The sequence below is a fragment of the Phycodurus eques genome, chromosome 12 (assembly GCF_024500275.1).
Source record: "Phycodurus eques isolate BA_2022a chromosome 12, UOR_Pequ_1.1, whole genome shotgun sequence".
In the NCBI taxonomy this organism is placed as follows: Eukaryota; Metazoa; Chordata; class Actinopteri; order Syngnathiformes; family Syngnathidae; genus Phycodurus; species Phycodurus eques.
This window is the reverse complement of record NC_084536.1, coordinates 597,330-620,261: the sequence shown is the minus strand read 5'-3', so window position 1 is coordinate 620,261 and position 22,932 is coordinate 597,330. Positions and strand designations below refer to the sequence as shown.

Below are 22,932 nucleotides of genomic sequence, written 5' to 3'. Positions count from 1 at the left end.
GTCTCCAAAGCCCGTTGTGCCTTTCTTCAACGGAAAATTCAAGGTTGAACCGAATTACCAAAAAAAAAAGGAACATTATGATTATGATTATTATGCAAATGCTTGTGACAACTAACCCAAAATGGCTGAGACAAAGTTTGCCAATGCGAGCTCGAGCTCAAAGTTGTCTAAAAAGAGAACAATGACGAAGCTATGACAAGATGCCTTAAGCGCTCCTCTGACAAGTCCACATGTAGAACTGCTCGGACTTGTATCTGGAAGAAGCCTGTTTTCAAATCTAGACAAGGAAGCCTTTTTTACTTTGGCTTGTGCAAGAAACTTGACTGGCGTTCACAATGCGCGATTCTCTTCTTCGGCCCTGACCACGTCAAGGAAGACAACAAGCGTTGGACTTTTTCGCTGCCAGCCACTTGTATATTTGCCACGTGACACCACTAATCGCCAGCAGATGGCGCGCCGGCCTGCATTTTGACCATTGGAAATTCAGACTGCTGAATCCATTCAACACTCGAAAAACATGCTCAAAAGTCATTTGCTTCGACCTGTACAAAACGCAGCAGGTAGAAGTTATTGACAACAATTCTTTGTTGTTACACATTGCTGAAGAATTGAACATTTGAAATTACATCCGACGTTGGCGAGTTCAACCTTACTTGAAGCTGTGGGACATTCAAATCATACAAATTGCAGTGAATATCCGTCAATACAATATCAAGATTTAAAAAAAAAAAAAAAAAAAAGGAGCACTCAACTCCAATTCCAATTTGCACGTACGTGAGCGGACAGACAGGAGTTCATTTGAAGAGATTTGAATGGATAGATACGCATTCATTTGATGCCAGCGGACATGTACGTTCACTCGATGTGTGTACTGGATGCGAATGTGCAGGATAGACATTTTTGATTGGGCGTGTGCGCGACCTTTCACGTTGACAACAAACACGAAGTACGCTGGCCCTCAAGCAGCGGAATGGCTGTGCAATTCAGATGAATGTATCATCACCTCAATTGCCTCTGCATTTTATTCGTATCAGATATCTTTTGAAATAACAACAACAAACAAAAAATGAAATCCCAAGTCATGGGAACAGGTGACAACAAAATCCAACATTTAAGTGCACAGCTTGCTCTTCAATTTGTGAAGAGATTTGGTGGGGAAGACCATTCATATCTGTAAAAGGGAAGAAAATGCACTTTTGGGGCTTGATTTCTGCCAAAATTAAAAGAAAAACATTTGGCCAAAAATATGAAACACACAAACTATATTTGCTTTAGTCAGCCACAAAAAAAATGATGCGGTGAGCCAGATGTGGCCCACGGGCCTTGAGTTTGACACCCGTGCGGCTGAAAGGGAAAGGGGGACAAAATTCACGGGCGAGTATTTTTGGTTTGTGTTATGACGTAATATCGGCGTAAACATGACGCAACTTGTTTACGAACACTTTTTTTTTTTTTTTAGGAGGAAGACGTCAGGGGGGAGGAACTGCAGCCCTGTGACACACACACGCGCACACGGGCGCGCGCGCCGCCCCCGCCCCCCGGACTAAACCTCTTCAAAAGCAGGCGCGCGCACGTGGAAGCGACAGCTTGAGGAGCCGCGTGGAAACTAGACGGACCCGAGCAACACGTCGTCCACATTGCCGGGGAACCATGAAGTCTCCCAAAGTGGCGCGCCAAGGTAAATTCGCGCGATTGCACACGATCCCTTTCCACTTTGCGCGCGCAATCTAAGCTGTCGCTCCCTGGCTCAGCCGAGCCGGTGGCGGACGCGGGCGACCTGGACGACGCGCTGGGCGAGTTCGACGCCGTGATCGAGGACTTCACGTCCCCGCTGGAGAAGCGCCACTTCCGCTACGACGAGCACCTGCGCACCGCCAAGAGGCGCAGCAGCAGCGGCGGCGCCAGCGACACCGACACCGACACCGACAGTGAGTTCAAAAAACAACAACAAGCGACATCAGCGACACCGACAGTGAGTTCAAAAAACAACAACAACAAGCGACATCAACGACAGTGAGTTCAAAAACACCAAGCGACATCAGCGACACCGACAGTGAGTTCAAAAAACAACAACAACAAGCGACATCAACGACACCGACAGTGAGTTCAAAAACAACAAGTGACATCAGCGACACCGACAATGAGTTCAAAAAACAACAAGCGACATCAGCGACACCGACAGTGAGTTCAAAAACAACAAGTGACATCAGCAACACCGACAGTGAGTTCAAAAAACAACAAGCGACATCAACGACACCGACAATGAGTTCAAAAAACAACAAGCGACATCAGCGACACCGACAGTGAGTTCAAAAACAACAAGCGAGATCAGTGACACCAACAATGAGTTCAAAAAACAACAAGCGACATCAGCGACACCGACAGAGAGTTCAAAAAACAACAAGCGACATCAGCGACACCGACAATGAGTTCAACAAACAACAAGCGACATCAGCGACACCGACAATGAGTTCAAAAAACAACAAGCGACATCAGCGACACCGACAGTGAGTTCAAAAACAACAAGCGACATCAGCAACACCAACAATGAGTTCAAAAAACACCAAGTGACATCAGCGACACTGAGAGTGAGTTCAAAAAACAACAAGTGACATCAGCGACACCGACAGTGAGTTCAAAAACAACAAGTGACATCAGCGACACCGACAGTGAGTTCAAAAAACAACAAGCGACATCAGCGACACCGACAATGAGTTCAAAAAACAACAAGCGACATCAACGACACCGACAATGAGTTCAAAAAACAACAAGCGACATCAGCGACACCGACAGTGAGTTCAAAAACAACAAGCGAGATCAGTGACACCAACAATGAGTTCAAAAAACAACAAGCGACATCAGCGACACCGACAGAGAGTTCAAAAAACAACAAGCGACATCAGCGACACCGACAGTGAGTTCAAAAACAACAAGCGACATCAGCAACACCAACAATGAGTTCAAAAAACACCAAGCGACATCAGCGACACTGAGAGTGAGTTCAAAAAACAACAAGTGACATCAGCGACACCAACAATGAGTTCAAAAAACAACAAGCGACATCAACGACACCGACAATGAGTTCAAAAAACAACAAGCGACATCAGCGACACCGACAGTGAGTTAAAAAAAAACAAGCGACATCAGCGACACCGACAATGAGTTCAAAAAACAAGCGACATCAGCGACACCGACAGTGAGTTCAAAAAACAACAAGCAACATCAGCGACACTGACAGTGAGTTCAAAAAACAACAAGCGACATCAGCGACACCGACAATGAGTTCAAAAAACAACAAGCGACATCAACGACACCGACAATGAGTTCAAAAAACAACAAGCGAGATCAGCGACACCGACAATGAGTTCAAAAAACAACAAGCGACATCAGCGACACCGACAGAGAGTTCAAAAAACACCAAGCGACATCAGCGACACTGACAGTGAGTTCAAAAAACAACAAGTGACATCAGCGACACCAACAATGAGTTCAAAAAACAACAAGCGACATCAACGACACCGACAATGAGTTAAAAAAAAAAACAAGCGACATCAGCGACACCAACAATGAGTTCAAAAAACAAGCGACATCAGCGACACCGACAGTGAGTTCAAAAAACAACAAGCAACATCAGCGACACTGACAGTGAGTTCAAAAAACAACAAGCGACATCAGCGACACCGACAATGAGTTCAAAAAACAACAAGCGAGATCAGCGACACCGACAATGAGTTCAAAAAACAACAAGCGACATCAGCGACACCGACAGAGAGTTCAAAAAACACCAAGCGACATCAGCGACACTGACAGTGAGTTCAAAAAACAACAAGTGACATCAGCGACACCGACAATGAGTTCAAAAAACAACAAGCGACATCAACGACACCGACAATGAGTTCAAAAAAAAACAAGCGACATCAGCGACACCAACAATGAGTTCAAAAAACAAGCGACATCAGCGACACCGACAGTGAGTTCAAAAAACAACAAGCAACATCAGCGACACTGACAGTGAGTTCAAAAAACAACAAGCGACATCAGCGACACCGACAATGAGTTCAAAAAACAACAAGCGACATCAGCGACACCGACAGAGAGTTCAAAAAACACCAAGCGACATCAGCGACACTGACAGTGAGTTCAAAAAACAACAAGTGACATCAGCGACACCAACAATGAGTTCAAAAAACAACAAGCGACATCAGCGACACCGACAGTGAGTTCAAAAAACAACAAGCAACATCAGCGACACTGACAGTGAGTTCAAAAAACAACAAGCGACATCAGCGACACCGACAATGAGTTCGAAAAACAACAAGCGAGATCAGCGACACCGACAATGAGTTCAAAAAACAACAAGCGACATCAGCGACACCGACAGAGAGTTCAAAAAACACCAAGCGACATCAGCGACACTGACAGTGAGTTCAAAAAACAACAAGTGACATCAGCGACACAGAGAATGAGTTCAAAAAACAACAAGCGACATCAACGACACCGACAATGAGTTCAAAAAAAAACAAGCGACATCAGCGACACCAACAATGAGTTCAAAAAACAAGCGACATCAGCGACACCGACAGTGAGTTCAAAAAACAACAAGCAACATCAGCGACACCAACAATGAGTTCAAAAAACAACAAGCGACATCAGCGACACCGACAGTGAGTTCAAAAAACAACAAGCAACATCAGCGACACTGACAGTGAGTTCAAAAAACAACAAGCGACATCAGCGACACCGACAATGAGTTCAAAAAACAACAAGCGACATCAACGACACCGACAATGAGTTCAAAAAACAACAAGCGAGATCAGCGACACCGACAATGAGTTCAAAAAACACCAAGCGACATCAGCGACACTGACAGTGAGTTCAAAAAACAACAAGTGACATCAGCGACACAGAGAATGAGTTCAAAAAACAACAAGCGACATCAACGACACCGACAATGAGTTAAAAAAAAAACAAGCGACATCAGCGACACCAACAATGAGTTCAAAAAACAAGCGACATCAGCGACACCGACAGTGAGTTCAAAAAACAACAAGCAACATCAGCGACACCGACAGTGAGTTCAAAAAACAACAAGCAACATCAGCGACACTGACAGTGAGTTCAAAAAACAACAAGCGACATCAGCGACACCGACAATGAGTTAAAAAAACAACAAGCGACATCAGCGACACCGACAGAGAGTTCAAAAAACACCAAGCGACATCAGCGACACCAACAATGAGTTCAAAAAACAACAAGCGACATCAGCGACACCGACAGTGAGTTAAAAAAAAACAAGCGACATCAGCGACACCGACAGTGAGTTCAAAAATCAACAAGCGACATCAGCAACACCGACAATGAGTTCAAAAAACAACAAGCGACATCAGCGACACCGACAATGAGTTCAAAAAACAACAAGCGACATCAACGACACCGACAATGAGTTCAAAAAACAACAAGCGACATCAGCGACACCGACAGTGAGTTCAAAAACAACAAGCGAGATCAGTGACACCAACAATGAGTTCAAAAAACAACAAGCGACATCAGCGACACCGACAGAGAGTTCAAAAAACAACAAGCGACATCAGCGACACCGACAATGAGTTCAACAAACAACAAGCGACATCAGCGACACCGACAATGAGTTCAAAAAACAACAAGCGACATCAGCGACACCGACAGTGAGTTCAAAAACAACAAGCGACATCAGCAACACCAACAATGAGTTCAAAAAACACCAAGCGACATCAGCGACACTGAGAGTGAGTTCAAAAAACAACAAGTGACATCAGCGACACCAACAATTAGTTCAAAAAACAACAAGCGACATCAACGACACCGACAATGAGTTCAAAAAACAACAAGCGACATCAGCGACACCGACAGTGAGTTAAAAAAAAACAAGCGACATCAGCGACACCGACAATGAGTTCAAAAAACAAGCGACATCAGCGACACCGACAGTGAGTTCAAAAAACAACAAGCAACATCAGCGACACTGACAGTGAGTTCAAAAAACAACAAGCGACATCAGCGACACCGACAATGAGTTCAAAAAACAACAAGCGACATCAACGACACCGACAATGAGTTCTAAAAACAACAAGCGAGATCAGCGACACCGACAATGAGTTCAAAAAACAACAAGCGACATCAGCGACACCGACAGAGAGTTCAAAAAACACCAAGCGACATCAGCGACACTGACAGTGAGTTCAAAAAACAACAAGTGACATCAGCGACACCAACAATGAGTTCAAAAAACAACAAGCGACATCAACGACACCGACAATGAGTTAAAAAAAAAACAAGGGACATCAGCGACACCAACAATGAGTTCAAAAAACAAGCGACATCAGCGACACCGACAGTGAGTTCAAAAAACAACAAGCAACATCAGCGACACTGACAGTGAGTTCAAAAAACAACAAGCGACATCAGCGACACCGACAATGAGTTCAAAAAACAACAAGCGACATCAGCGACACCGACAGAGAGTTCAAAAAACACCAAGCGACATCAGCGACACTGACAGTGAGTTCAAAAAACAACAAGTGACATCAGCGACACCAACAATGAGTTCAAAAAACAACAAGCGACATCAGCGACACCGACAGTGAGTTCAAAAAACAACAAGCAACATCAGCGACACTGACAGTGAGTTCAAAAAACAACAAGCGACATCAGCGACACCGACAATGAGTTCAAAAAACAACAAGCGACATCAACGACACCGACAATGAGTTCAAAAAACAACAAGCGAGATCAGCGACACCGACAATGAGTTCAAAAAACAACAAGCGACATCAGCGACACCGACAGAGAGTTCAAAAAACACCAAGCGACATCAGCGACACTGACAGTGAGTTCAAAAAACAACAAGTGACATCAGCGACACAGAGAATGAGTTCAAAAAACAACAAGCGACATCAACGACACCGACAATGAGTTCAAAAAAAAACAAGCGACATCAGCGACACCAACAATGAGTTCAAAAAACAAGCGACATCAGCGACACCGACAGTGAGTTCAAAAAACAACAAGCAACATCAGCGACACCAACAATGAGTTCAAAAAACAACAAGCGACATCAGCGACACCGACAGTGAGTTCAAAAAACAACAAGCAACATCAGCGACACTGACAGTGAGTTCAAAAAACAACAAGCGACATCAGCGACACCGACAATGAGTTCAAAAAACAACAAGCGACATCAACGACACCGACAATGAGTTCAAAAAACAACAAGCGAGATCAGCGACACCGACAATGAGTTCAAAAAACAACAAGCGACATCAGCGACACCGACAGAGAGTTCAAAAAACACCAAGCGACATCAGCGACACTGACAGTGAGTTCAAAAAACAACAAGTGACATCAGCGACACAGAGAATGAGTTCAAAAAACAACAAGCGACATCAACGACACCGACAATGAGTTCAAAAAACAACAAGTGACATCAGCGACACAGAGAATGAGTTCAAAAAACAACAAGCGACATCAACGACACCGACAATGAGTTAAAAAAAAAACAAGCGACATCAGCGACACCAACAATGAGTTCAAAAAACAAGCGACATCAGCGACACCGACAGTGAGTTCAAAAAACAACAAGCAACATCAGCGACACCAACAATGAGTTCAAAAAACAACAAGCGACATCAGCGACACCGACAGTGAGTTCAAAAAACAACAAGCAACATCAGCGACACTGACAGTGAGTTCAAAAAACAACAAGCGACATCAGCGACACCGACAATGAGTTCAAAAAACAACAAGCGACATCAACGACACCGACAATGAGTTCAAAAAACAACAAGCGAGATCAGCGACACCGACAATGAGTTCAAAAAACAACAAGCGACATCAGCGACACCGACAGAGAGTTCAAAAAACACCAAGCGACATCAGCGACACTGACAGTGAGTTCAAAAAACAACAAGTGACATCAGCGACACAGAGAATGAGTTCAAAAAACAACAAGCGACATCAACGACACCGACAATGAGTTCAAAAAAAAACAAGCGACATCAGCGACACCAACAATGAGTTCAAAAAACAAGCGACATCAGCGACACCGACAGTGAGTTCAAAAAACAACAAGCAACATCAGCGACACCAACAATGAGTTCAAAAAACAACAAGCGACATCAACGACACCGACAATGAGTTCAAAAAACAACAAGCAACATCAGCGACACCAACAATGAGTTCAAAAAACAACAAGCGACATCAGCGACACCGACAGTGAGTTCAAAAAACAACAAGCGACATCAACGACACCGACAGTGAGTTCAAAAAACAACAAGCAACATCAGCGACACCAACAATGAGTTCAAAAAACAACAAGCGACATCAGCGACACCGACAGTGAGTTCAAAAAACAACAAGCAACATCAGCGACACTGACAGTGAGTTCAAAAAACAACAAGCGACATCAGCGACACCGACAATGAGTTCAAAAAACAACAAGCGACATCAACGACACCGACAATGAGTTCAAAAAACAACAAGCGAGATCAGCGACACCGACAATGAGTTCAAAAAACAACAAGCGACATCAGCGACACCGACAGAGAGTTCAAAAAACACCAAGCGACATCAGCGACACTGACAGTGAGTTCAAAAAACAACAAGTGACATCAGCGACACAGAGAATGAGTTCAAAAAACAACAAGCGACATCAACGACACCGACAATGAGTTCAAAAAAAAACAAGCGACATCAGCGACACCAACAATGAGTTCAAAAAACAAGCGACATCAGCGACACCGACAGTGAGTTCAAAAAACAACAAGCAACATCAGCGACACTGACAGTGAGTTCAAAAAACAACAAGCGACATCAGCGACACCAACAATGAGTTCAAAAAACAACAAGCGACATCAGCGACACCGACAGAGAGTTCAAAAAACACCAAGCGACATCAGCGACACTGACAGTGAGTTCAAAAAACAACAAGTGACATCAGCGACACAGAGAATGAGTTCAAAAAACAACAAGCGACATCAACGACACCGACAATGAGTTCAAAAAACAACAAGTGACATCAGCGACACAGAGAATGAGTTCAAAAAACAACAAGCGACATCAACGACACCGACAATGAGTTCAAAAAAAAACAAGCGACATCAGCGACACCAACAATGAGTTCAAAAAACAAGCGACATCAGCGACACCGACAGTGAGTTCAAAAAACAACAAGCAACATCAGCGACACCAACAATGAGTTCAAAAAACAACAAGCGACATCAGCGACACCGACAGTGAGTTCAAAAAACAACAAGCAACATCAGCGACACTGACAGTGAGTTCAAAAAACAACAAGCGACATCAGCGACACCGACAATGAGTTCAAAAAACAACAAGCGACATCAACGACACCGACAATGAGTTCAAAAAACAACAAGCGAGATCAGCGACACCGACAATGAGTTCAAAAAACAACAAGCGACATCAGCGACACCGACAGAGAGTTCAAAAAACACCAAGCGACATCAGCGACACTGACAGTGAGTTCAAAAAACAACAAGTGACATCAGCGACACAGAGAATGAGTTCAAAAAACAACAAGCGACATCAACGACACCGACAATGAGTTCAAAAAAAAACAAGCGACATCAGCGACACCAACAATGAGTTCAAAAAACAAGCGACATCAGCGACACCGACAGTGAGTTCAAAAAACAACAAGCAACATCAGCGACACCAACAATGAGTTCAAAAAACAACAAGCGACATCAACGACACCGACAATGAGTTCAAAAAACAACAAGCAACATCAGCGACACCAACAATGAGTTCAAAAAACAACAAGCGACATCAGCGACACCGACAGTGAGTTCAAAAAACAACAAGCGACATCAACGACACCGACAGTGAGTTCAAAAAACAACAAGCAACATCAGCGACACCAACAATGAGTTCAAAAAACAACAAGCGACATCAGCGACACCGACAGTGAGTTCAAAAAACAACAAGCAACATCAGCGACACTGACAGTGAGTTCAAAAAACAACAAGCGACATCAGCGACACCGACAATGAGTTCAAAAAACAACAAGCGACATCAACGACACCGACAATGAGTTCAAAAAACAACAAGCGAGATCAGCGACACCGACAATGAGTTCAAAAAACAACAAGCGACATCAGCGACACCGACAGAGAGTTCAAAAAACACCAAGCGACATCAGCGACACTGACAGTGAGTTCAAAAAACAACAAGTGACATCAGCGACACAGAGAATGAGTTCAAAAAACAACAAGCGACATCAACGACACCGACAATGAGTTCAAAAAAAAACAAGCGACATCAGCGACACCAACAATGAGTTCAAAAAACAAGCGACATCAGCGACACCGACAGTGAGTTCAAAAAACAACAAGCAACATCAGCGACACTGACAGTGAGTTCAAAAAACAACAAGCGACATCAGCGACACCAACAATGAGTTCAAAAAACAACAAGCGACATCAGCGACACCGACAGAGAGTTCAAAAAACACCAAGCGACATCAGCGACACCAACAATGAGTTCAAAAAACAACAAGCGACATCAGCGACACCGACAGTGAGTTAAAAAAAAACAAGCGACATCAGCGACACCGACAGAGAGTTAAAAAAACACCAAGCGACATCAGCGACACTGACAGTGAGTTCAAAAAACAACAAGTGACATCAGCGACACCAACAATGAGTTCAAAAAACAACAAGCGACATCAGCGACACCGACAGTGAGTTCAAAAAAAACAAGCGACATCAGCGACACCGACAGTGAGTTCAAAAAACAACAAGCGACATCAGCGACACCGACAATGAGTTCAAAAAACAACAAGCGACATCAGCGACACCGACAATGAGTTCAAAAAACAACAAGCGAGATCAGCGACACCGACAATGAGTTCAAAAAACAACAAGCGACATCAGCGACACCGACAGAGAGTTCAAAAAACACCAAGCGACATCAGCGACACTGACAGTGAGTTCAAAAAACAACAAGCGACATCAGCGACACCGACAATGAGTTCAAAAAACAACAAGCGACATCAACGACACCGACAATGAGTTCAAAAAACAACAAGCGAGATCAGCGACACCGACAATGAGTTCAAAAAACAACAAGCGACATCAGCGACACCGACAGAGAGTTCAAAAAACACCAAGCGACATCAGCGACACTGACAGTGAGTTCAAAAAACAACAAGTGACATCAGCGACACCAACAATGAGTTCAAAAAACAACAAGCGACATCAACGACACTGACAATGAGTTAAAAAAAAACAAGGGACATCAGCGACACCAACAATGAGTTCAAAAAACAAGCGACATCAGCGACACCGACAGTGAGTTCAAAAAACAACAAGCAACATCAGCGACACTGACAGTGAGTTCAAAAAACAACAAGCGACATCAGCGACACCGACAATGAGTTCAAAAAACAACAAGCGACATCAGCGACACCGACAGAGAGTTCAAAAAACACCAAGCGACATCAGCGACACTGACAGTGAGTTCAAAAAACAACAAGTGACATCAGCGACACCAACAATGAGTTCAAAAAACAACAAGCGACATCAGCGACACCGACAGTGAGTTCAAAAAACAACAAGCAACATCAGCGACACTGACAGTGAGTTCAAAAAACAACAAGCGACATCAGCGACACCGACAATGAGTTCAAAAAACAACAAGCGACATCAACGACACCGACAATGAGTTCAAAAAACAACAAGCGAGATCAGCGACACCGACAATGAGTTCAAAAAACAACAAGCGACATCAGCGACACCGACAGAGAGTTCAAAAAACACCAAGCGACATCAGCGACACTGACAGTGAGTTCAAAAAACAACAAGTGACATCAGCGACACAGAGAATGAGTTCAAAAAACAACAAGCGACATCAACGACACCGACAATGAGTTCAAAAAAAAACAAGCGACATCAGCGACACCAACAATGAGTTCAAAAAACAAGCGACATCAGCGACACCGACAGTGAGTTCAAAAAACAACAAGCAACATCAGCGACACCAACAATGAGTTCAAAAAACAACAAGCGACATCAGCGACACCGACAGTGAGTTCAAAAAACAACAAGCAACATCAGCGACACTGACAGTGAGTTCAAAAAACAACAAGTGACATCAGCGACACCGACAATGAGTTCAAAAAACAACAAGCGACATCAACGACACCGACAATGAGTTCAAAAAACAACAAGCGAGATCAGCGACACCGACAATGAGTTCAAAAAACAACAAGCGACATCAGCGACACCGACAGAGAGTTCAAAAAACACCAAGCGACATCAGCGACACTGACAGTGAGTTCAAAAAACAACAAGTGACATCAGCGACACAGAGAATGAGTTCAAAAAACAACAAGCGACATCAACGACACCGACAATGAGTTCAAAAAACAACAAGTGACATCAGCGACACAGAGAATGAGTTCAAAAAACAACAAGCGACATCAACGACACCGACAATGAGTTCAAAAAAAAACAAGCGACATCAGCGACACCAACAATGAGTTCAAAAAACAAGCGACATCAGCGACACCGACAGTGAGTTCAAAAAACAACAAGCAACATCAGCGACACCAACAATGAGTTCAAAAAACAACAAGCGACATCAGCGACACCGACAGTGAGTTCAAAAAACAACAAGCAACATCAGCGACACTGACAGTGAGTTCAAAAAACAACAAGCGACATCAGCGACACCGACAATGAGTTCAAAAAACAACAAGCGACATCAACGACACCGACAATGAGTTCAAAAAACAACAAGCGAGATCAGCGACACCGACAATGAGTTCAAAAAACAACAAGCGACATCAGCGACACCGACAGAGAGTTCAAAAAACACCAAGCGACATCAGCGACACTGACAGTGAGTTCAAAAAACAACAAGTGACATCAGCGACACAGAGAATGAGTTCAAAAAACAACAAGCGACATCAACGACACCGACAATGAGTTAAAAAAAAAACAAGCGACATCAGCGACACCAACAATGAGTTCAAAAAACAAGCGACATCAGCGACACCGACAGTGAGTTCAAAAAACAACAAGCAACATCAGCGACACTGACAGTGAGTTCAAAAAACAACAAGCGACATCAGCGACACCAACAATGAGTTCAAAAAACAACAAGCGACATCAGCGACACCGACAGAGAGTTCAAAAAACACCAAGCGACATCAGCGACACCAACAATGAGTTCAAAAAACAACAAGCGACATCAGCGACACCGACAATGAGTTCAAAAAACAACAAGCGACATCAACGACACCGACAATGAGTTCAAAAAACAACAAGCGAGATCAGCGACACCGACAATGAGTTCAAAAAACAACAAGCGACATCAGCGACACCGACAGAGAGTTCAAAAAACACCAAGCGACATCAGCGACACTGACAGTGAGTTCAAAAAACAACAAGTGACATCAGCGACACAGAGAATGAGTTCAAAAAACAACAAGCGACATCAACGACACCGACAATGAGTTAAAAAAAAAACAAGCGACATCAGCGACACCAACAATGAGTTCAAAAAACAAGCGACATCAGCGACACCGACAGTGAGTTCAAAAAACAACAAGCAACATCAGCGACACTGACAGTGAGTTCAAAAAACAACAAGCGACATCAGCGACACCGACAGTGAGTTCAAAAAACAACAAGCAACATCAGCGACACTGACAGTGAGTTCAAAAAACAACAAGTGACATCAGCGACACCGACAATGAGTTCAAAAAACAACAAGCGACATCAACGACACCGACAATGAGTTCAAAAAACAACAAGCGAGATCAGCGACACCGACAATGAGTTCAAAAAACAACAAGCGACATCAGCGACACCGACAGAGAGTTCAAAAAACACCAAGCGACATCAGCGACACTGACAGTGAGTTCAAAAAACAACAAGTGACATCAGCGACACAGAGAATGAGTTCAAAAAACAACAAGCGACATCAACGACACCGACAATGAGTTCAAAAAACAACAAGTGACATCAGCGACACAGAGAATGAGTTCAAAAAACAACAAGCGACATCAACGACACCGACAATGAGTTCAAAAAAAAACAAGCGACATCAGCGACACCAACAATGAGTTCAAAAAACAAGCGACATCAGCGACACCGACAGTGAGTTCAAAAAACAACAAGCAACATCAGCGACACCAACAATGAGTTCAAAAAACAACAAGCGACATCAGCGACACCGACAGTGAGTTCAAAAAACAACAAGCAACATCAGCGACACTGACAGTGAGTTCAAAAAACAACAAGCGACATCAGCGACACCGACAATGAGTTCAAAAAACAACAAGCGACATCAACGACACCGACAATGAGTTCAAAAAACAACAAGCGAGATCAGCGACACCGACAATGAGTTCAAAAAACAACAAGCGACATCAGCGACACCGACAGAGAGTTCAAAAAACACCAAGCGACATCAGCGACACTGACAGTGAGTTCAAAAAACAACAAGTGACATCAGCGACACAGAGAATGAGTTCAAAAAACAACAAGCGACATCAACGACACCGACAATGAGTTAAAAAAAAAACAAGCGACATCAGCGACACCAACAATGAGTTCAAAAAACAAGCGACATCAGCGACACCGACAGTGAGTTCAAAAAACAACAAGCAACATCAGCGACACTGACAGTGAGTTCAAAAAACAACAAGCGACATCAGCGACACCAACAATGAGTTCAAAAAACAACAAGCGACATCAGCGACACCGACAGAGAGTTCAAAAAACACCAAGCGACATCAGCGACACCAACAATGAGTTCAAAAAACAACAAGCGACATCAGCGACACCGACAGTGAGTTAAAAAAAAACAAGCGACATCAGCGACACCGACAGAGAGTTAAAAAAACACCAAGCGACATCAGCGACACTGACAGTGAGTTCAAAAAACAACAAGTGACATCAGCGACACCAACAATGAGTTCAAAAAACAACAAGCGACATCAGCGACACCGACAGTGAGTTCAAAAAAAACAAGCGACATCAGCGACACCGACAGTGAGTTCAAAAAACAACAAGCGACATCAGCGACACCGACAATGAGTTCAAAAAACAACAAGCGACATCAGCGACACCAACAGTGAGTTCAAAAAACAACAACAAGACAGTGAGTTAAAAAACAACAAGCGACATCAGCGACAGTGAGTTCAACAACAACAACACCAAAAAGCTCTTTAGCCTCGAGACCTCAAATACCGTTTCAACTTCTTTATACTTATGGAAATAAGTGCAAACTATGACATTTCAGTACGAGGGTTAAAAAACAAAGCAAAGGTTTTCCTCTTCTTAGCGCTTGTCCAAAGATTTCACTGGACATCTTTGCCGCCAGTTATCAAGTCAATGCAGTTTACGTGTCCAAGCGCGAATCCGCGCCGGGCGATTTTGACGCCTTCGACGGGTCGTGGGCGCGCCGGCACCCCGAATGAGGAGCGGCGCCACGTGTGGCGCAAACGAAGCGAATGCGCGAGGTGAAGGTTGCCTCGGCGGCCGGCGTCGACGTAGCGCAAGACGCTCGAGGGCCGCAAAACGAGGCGCCCCGCCCCGCCCCGCCCCGCCCGGTCCAGCGCGGAGGGTGGCTTCGAGTCGTCTCGTCGCTTTTTTGGCGACGTGATCGAACACGCGAGCGAGACGCGCCGCGTCGGGCCGTTCGAGACACCTCACAGGGATATTTCACGCCATCTTTTTTAGGTTTTATTTGTCATGGTATGTAATGGTATTCCACTTTCAAACATGGACCGAAAACTGTTGGCCTTCAATTTGGAGAAATGAGTTTGACAAAACCTGAATTGACACATTTCCCCACTCAGTAGGGTAACAACACTCTAATGACACTTGCCATTTGAAATGCATCAGGAAAATCCCGGAGATGCCACGTGGCATCCTTGGCGGTTGTCTACCGGCATGCCATTTCGTCCTTTGGGCCATTTGTTGTCACATTTTGCTTTCAACGGAGGGGCAAAAAAAATGCACATTGTCTTGTTTCTGTATTTTTGGAATTTCTCTGATAGTTATGACATCAGTTCACATGCACTATTTCCATTTTTTTCCACTGCTGACTCGTCACTATTGTGCTTATCTTTGGCTTCTAATTGGCTAAAAAAAAGACATTTATGTGTTATAGCATCACATGTTGCTTTGGTATTTCATCGTAGTTGATGGGATATGATTTAAAATACATATTTTCTCACACTTTTGGTGTGAATAGACTTTTTGGGGCAAGGGAAATTGTTATGATAGAATATCTGTGTTCTCCGGAAAATGCGAACAAATCTGACTCATTATTACACATGAAGAGCATTTGTGGCTTCAATGTTTTGGGGGCTTTTGAGGTTTTATCAGTTTGTAGAAATCTGTGGCGGAGAGCCATAAATGGCCCGTGGGCCTAAGGTTGCCTAACTTATTTTTGCAAGTGAGTGAGTGTGCGTGTGTGCGCGCGTGTGTGTGTGTCACTTAGGCGCCGACTGGCTGAACAGAACCAGTTTGAGCCTGAGCGACGAGAGGCTCCACTCGCCCAGCGCGATGTCCCCAAAACGTCAGCGGCGCTCCTCATGCTTCACGATGCATTCGGGTGTGTTGGGAATTTGGAAATTCCAGGAGTCCAGGATTTGGGTGGGATCAATACGCTATATAGCCAGGGCATACGAAAGAATCAAAATATGTTTCTCCCTCTCTTTCTGGCATAAATAAACCAAACTACAAAAACGATTAAGAAATAAATGAAATGCCTGAACTTAGAAACGAGTAATGTACACAGTGTCCATTATCGTATATCTTTGAGTATTTCGATGTAAAGTGGAGTGCAATATATTCGCTCACGAGGTCCAACCAGAGCGTTGTCGTCGCATTCCCCCCCCAAAAAAATAGGGCTTACAGGACAGCTGACGTCGTCATTTCCCCGAAGAGACAAAAAGGTCGCCGGAATCAACAATCGTCCATTTGCAATAGCGACTCACGACGGTCCCGGGCGAGAGGCGGGTACACCCTGGACCGGTCGCCAGTCAATCACAGGGCACCCTAAGACAAACGCCCATTCAAACTCGCATCGACGACGACGGACAATTTTGTCCTGAAATAAGCTAACGTGCATTTTTGGGTAAGCGGGAGGACGAAAACCCGGACGAAAGCCACGCAGACGCCACACAGGAAGGGCCGCAGCTGAGATTCAAACCCGGAACCTCGTGAGGAGGGCATGCTAACCACCACGTACTGACAAACTGTATATACACACAATGATATCCAGCAAATGATCATTTCAAAGTAAGAAGAAATATTGTCGAGATACAAACCCCAAAGTGCTGAGATGACTTGCACAATTGCGTCTTCACCAAGTTGGGTTCCAACTTGGTGAAGAATTAGGAACTACGAGCCGTATTCCACTGCGGTTTTGCTCGTCGCACGTGTGAAATTTCCAACTTCCCAGCTTTCTCGAACGTTAGATATACGATTAAAAAAAAAAAGTCCAATTCTTTTGTTTGTTTTGCACGCAGCCAAACTGGGCGACACCAAAGAACTGGAGGACTTCATCGCAGACCTGGACAAGACATTAGAGAGTAAGCGCAGACGCCATTCACTTTGTGAGCACGCTTGAACGTTAGCAATGCTCGTTAGCCCGTGGAGTCGCGCCCACCTGGTTTCCATCAAGCGGTAGAGTCCGGTTTCGGTTCGGAAAGCTCAATGTCGATCGTTGCCGTGCGAAAGCGGCTGAAAACCGAGCGGGCTCGCAGCTCGGCAATACAAGAAGAAATCTCTTTGTCGACAAACCGCATCGTGGCTAACTCCGACTTTTTGGGTTTCCCCGCCCCTTGCGGTCGGAAGCCAAACGTGTAAGAATGTGTCAATGTGGCTCAAAGCGTTTTTTAGGTGCCGTAAGCAGGCCGACGCATTCTGAGATTTGCGCGGACTGACGGACGATCGCGTCAGTCGACACCGCACGCGAAAACATCCAGAAAACGTCCACTAGGGGGCGTTGCGCTTGTCGATGAGCATTTACGTCTCGTCGTGTTGAGTCGGTACCCGTGCGGCGCGCCGACCCTCCCGCCTCAATGCTTATGCCGCACCTCGCTAGCTCTATTAGCAAGCGCTAACCCAAACCCCTAAAAGTATTCCTTTATTTAGCTGCGAGAGAACGAGATACAGCGAGCCGGACGAAAACTAAAAGCTGGCTTCCGGTACCGGCGTCGAGCATCGAGGTGGGAGGGGACTCCGCGCCACTGCACTGCACGCGTACGGTCTCGCTAGTGTTCAGCCTATCGTGTACCGTCATCCGGCCTGTAAAAGCTGCCGCTCGTCGCAGTTCTGTCGAAACAACGGTGACAAGAGATAGCGGCAATCTTCCTTCTGGTTTTTGAAGAACACTTGGGCCAACTTGGCTGCTGCATTTGAATGTCGGTCATGTTGGAGGGCCAAGAGTTCTTAGTTGGCACGTGATGGGAAAAGTTTGAAAATCCTGGAATGGCTTTTCACCGTGGGAGAAACCTTGTTAGGAATCCCATTTGTGGTCCGGGCAAGACACAACGTGATTGGCTCCTGCACCGCGGAAAGGACCGCCTACGCCGGTCTCGGGCCGCATTGTAGTTACGATTTCCCTCAGAGGGCCGTTAGAACAGTGAAACCATATAAACGTTGAATCATCACCAAAACATATGATTGCCATTCCACAACAAATTGAGGGATAACTAGTTTTCAAATCAGAAGACGAGGGTCATAGTTTGTTCAAGTTACCGTAGAAGAAGGGTTTGGTAACAGAAAAATGCCACATCCAATTTGGAATTTGGGTACAGATTTGAGCACAAATCACAGAAGTTGATTTGCTTTCGCGGGCCACGTAAAATGGGCCTTGCGTTCGACACCTACGGCCTAGGCGGGGGGGGGGGGGTTAACGAGACGACCGTTCCAAATATGCATCGCATTTGTATGAAATCAAAACAAAGAGGTTTGTTACGGTTAGGTTGGTGCCGGCGCCAAGGACGGCGGACGGTCGGCACGTCGACGGGGCCCTCGGCGCTAAAACGAACGAAGGAGCCTCATCGGGTCCGTCTTTTCCTGTCCGCTCTCAGGCATGTGACGCGGGCGTCTGGCGGCCATCTTGGATGGTGGCCATGAAACGGAGACGGAGGAGGAGTCCGCCGCGGCGCCCGCCCTCTGACTGAACCAGCGACCCTCCGGCTGCCCGACGCCTCCGGCTTGTCTTGCGGTCCCGTGCCGGAATTCGCTTCGCACTTGGAAAACGTGCCGCTCAAACGTTTCGTGGACGACTGGACGTTTTATCCACGCTGGATTGTTATGATCGTCGTCATCATCATCGAGATTGTTTTTGTTGTCATTGTTCATATTCATATAGAATTCAAGTAGTAAATAATATCATGAAATAATAGTTGACGGAAAAATGAATAACCAACACGATCGGTGATATCAGGGTTATTTTTAAATGTTACATAAATTGTATAGAAAAAAAAAAAGATATATATATTTTTTCTATATTTATTTATTTAGTTAGTCCTTGAGTTGATTTTTGTCGTGGCGTTTTTTTTCCCGTCGGAGGGCCCCATTAGAGAGATTCCCGAACGTGCCATCGGCTGTCATCGGTCCGTATCGACGTTGTCCGTCGAAGTATCGAAAGCGGTGCCGTCGATATGGATCTCGACGATCTCAACTGTCTCTCGGGGTCCGAGTCGCCCGAGCTGCTGCGGCTTCTCGTAGTCGTAGCAGCGCTAGTAGCGCTCGTAGCGGTAGCAGTAGTCGTGCATCTCGTGTTTCCCAGCAGTTTGTGTCAGCTCTTTCCCGGAAAATGAATATAATCGTAATTAGATTTGTTATTTGATTTGATTTTTTCATATTTTAAAGTTATTGCTCATTTTTGTGAACAATATTTTTGTACCACGTAAATAATCTTAAATGGTCTGATTCAGTGAGTTAAAAGAAAGTTTAAAAAGACTAATTCAAGACAGCTACTACTTGCCAGAGATTATATTAAAGAATGATTCTTCTCATAAAATGTTTGTTCTCTTGATTTTTACTTTATTAAAGAAAACATGCCACCTTGCAACACACCGTAACATTTACTTTACATCGGGTAAGATTTTGGAAGTGATGGTTGCATTTTGTCCAGCGAGATGTTGTACAACAAATGGATGAAGGTGTTTATTCATTTCAAATAAATCAGAAACTCAACTTTGCTTGCATGTTTCTACCCAAAAGGATTTTGAAGGAATCTCAAAATGTTCATTTTCACTTCAATGTGTGAATGGAAAAATCAATGATTCATATATTTGTATCTTAGCGTTGAACTGTTGCAACACATTTTTGCATTTAAAAAGCAGGCTTTTGTGTGTTTTCCCATATTGGAAGAGGAGAAAAGGACTTTTCTCGCAGTCCAGTCCGCTCTGAAACCGGAACGAGCTCGTTCTAATTCATAACGGATAAGCGCTATGGAATACGGATGGAAATATTAGACATGAATTACTTTGAGAGAAAACCTTTATTCCTTTTCCTCCCTTTGCAACACAACTTGAAAAAGTGTACTTTTTTTTTTTTTAGGTTTGTACGGATATTTTAACACTAACAATAACACTTCAATTTAATTCTCTAACAAAATGGGCCATTGTCTTTGGAAAAGGCAGAATTTTTGGCACGGCTCTTGCATTCAAGGACTTTAATGGGCTTAATAATATTACTGATAATAGCGGTGCGGGGCACGCCTCTAAATTGGAGCATAAATAGTTGAGCTTTGAACACAAACGTTGGCTCGTGCGTCCTAACCAAGCTTTGTGTAATTACATCGCTTTAAGGATGTTCGGCCCCGAGCGCCACGATGCATAGAACGCCGCAGTGACAGGCGTGACGCTTGCCTGGCCCGCCCCCCCGGAAACACGCGCGCGCACACACACACACACACACAAGGTTCGAAGGTCATACAGGCTTCTATATTGGCTGCAGAGTTGGAGCCCATCAGGTGCAGACACGCTTGGGAGCGATAAACCACTTCTTGTTCATCGACGAGCCTTCGCACGTCATCGTCTGTTCTTCTTTTGTACGACGAGTCCAAAGTATTATCATGCACCTTTACATTTATGAATCAGAGGTTAGACGAGTACCAAGCCGAGGGGGGAAGGGCCTTAGTGAAAAGAAGAAAAACCTCGCTAGGAATAAAGTCCGAGAATTACGTGTGGTTTTCAAAATTCTCAATATTACAAGAAAATGTGCACGACAAGAAAAAACACGGAACTTGGAATAAATTAGAAAACGTTTGTGATATTATGAGGAAAGAAAATATCAGAATTTTATGAGAAGGAAGAATAAAGCTCAAATCGGACGAGAATAAAGTCATCATTTCATCAGGAAAAAAGTTGGAATATGAAGCCACCCGTTTTCCGTCGCGCTTCCCCTCACTCGGATGACTCAGATGACTGCGGGCGAGACGCGGGTACACCCTGGACCGGTCGCCAGACAATTGCAGGGCACACTTTAGACAAACAACCATTCGCACCGACAGACACCTGCCACTGGTCCGAGCCGTTGGACCCCAAAGCAAAGGCCACAAACTGAGCCCAACTGAGCCCGAAAACACGGAAGACGGGAAGTACTACCGGCGGGACGGGAAAAAAGCCGGCACGCTCCAGAGAAGACCAAGTAGCGGTTGGCGAAGGCGAAGTTCAAGATCTGGGCAACTTCCTGCTGGCTCTCCTGCGTCTGAACACCCCGCTGACGAAGATCGCTGGCTCACCGACGCTCCGGGAAGCCGCGAGACAAAGAAGCAGCTGACAGGAAAGCGGCAAACGGGCTTCGAGCTGTGCGGTCACGTGAACGGATCGCGCGCGTTTCCTAGCGCCTGACGAGCGGCGCGTATGCGACGAGCGCAGCGCGAAAGCTGAAAACCTTTCGACGACGCCGGTCGAAACACAGAGACGGCACGCGTCCTTGCCGGCTTCCTGCCGTGCCGGCGACAGACCGCGAAGAGCCGCAAACGGGCACCGTTGGGAGTTGGCCTCTTTTGGGTGTCACGAATGGGCAAAAGTATTGGGACACGTGGCCACGCCCGCAGGAAGACCAAAATGGGATTTTTTGCGGCAATTACACTCTCGGATTCTTTTTTTTTTCTCCTGAACAATTAGAATTCATGATTTCATCAGTCAAAAACACTAATAAATCGAGAAATACATTTGTAAGGAATTCAAAAATAAATCATGAAAATAAAATGTATAGTAGACGAATTCATACTAGTTTTATTTCTTAAATGTATTTGTTAATTGTCCTTCGGTATCAAAATGTTATGAAAGATGGGAGTAGGAAATCCAACTGGGACATACCTCAAAATGTTGGAGTCAAATGTCAACCAAAAAAAAAGGACGTTTATATACTTTTCAATAAAAAACAATGATACATATAAAATATTCGTATCGAATAAAATTGAACGGTGGCCGACCGGTTAGAGCGTCTGCCTCACAGTTCTGAGGACCCGGGTTCAATCCCCGTCCCCGCCTGTGTGGCGTTTGCGTGTTCTCCCCGTGCCCGCGTGGCTTTTCTCCGGGCGCTCCGCTTTCCTCCCGCATCCCAAAAACATGCGTGCGAGGTTAATTGACAACTCTTAAATTGCCCGTAGGTGTGAATGCGAGTGCGAATGGTTGTTTGTTTGTATGTGCCTTGCGATTGGCTGGCGACCAGTTCAGGGTGTACCCCGTGTAAAGCGCGCGGCTTTATTTTGTCGCGTCGATAACAACCTTTTCTTTTCCGCTCTTAAGATGCGGTTTCGTTGAACTCGGGTTGAACTTTTCAGGAGAGTTTGGAAGCCAAAGCAAACGCTTCGAGAAAATGTGCTGAGGCTTGCAAAAACCTTGCAGAAAATACAAATGACACTTTCACAATAAGTGATGGA

At 44.8% G+C, this 22,932-nt stretch overlaps 1 protein-coding gene across 2 annotated transcripts; it reads left to right on the top strand.

The window, feature by feature from the left end:
* Window positions 1-1,585: 1,585 nt before the first annotated feature.
* Window positions 1,586-20,207, top strand: rgcc (regulator of cell cycle). Of its 2 annotated transcripts, none has more exons than XM_061692062.1 (5): window positions 1,586-1,678; window positions 1,752-1,928; window positions 16,516-16,593; window positions 17,549-17,611; window positions 19,118-20,207. In XM_061692062.1, the coding sequence occupies exons 1-5, from the start codon at window positions 1,651-1,653 to the stop codon at window positions 19,123-19,125; spliced, it is 354 nt and encodes a 117-aa protein (XP_061548046.1). In that variant the 5' UTR covers window positions 1,586-1,650; the 3' UTR covers window positions 19,126-20,207. The 2 variants fall into 2 exon arrangements, with proteins under 2 accessions (XP_061548046.1, XP_061548045.1); XM_061692061.1 differs by having other exon boundaries at window positions 16,516-16,629.
* The last annotated feature ends 2,725 nt before the right edge of the window (window positions 20,208-22,932 follow it).

What these genes read in the sequence shown, in the direction of transcription:
- rgcc (XM_061692061.1), top strand. Translation starts at nt 1,651, where the DNA reads ATGAAGTCTCCCAAAGTGGCGCGCCAAG. An exon ending in TCCCAAAGTGGCGCGCCAAG is followed by an intron (nt 1,679 to 1,751) that starts GTAAATTCGCGC and finishes TCCCTGGCTCAG; the next exon opens with CCGAGCCGGTGGCGGACGCG. An exon ending in CACCGACACCGACACCGACA is followed by an intron (nt 1,929 to 16,515) that starts GTGAGTTCAAAA and finishes TGTGTCACTTAG; the next exon opens with GCGCCGACTGGCTGAACAGA.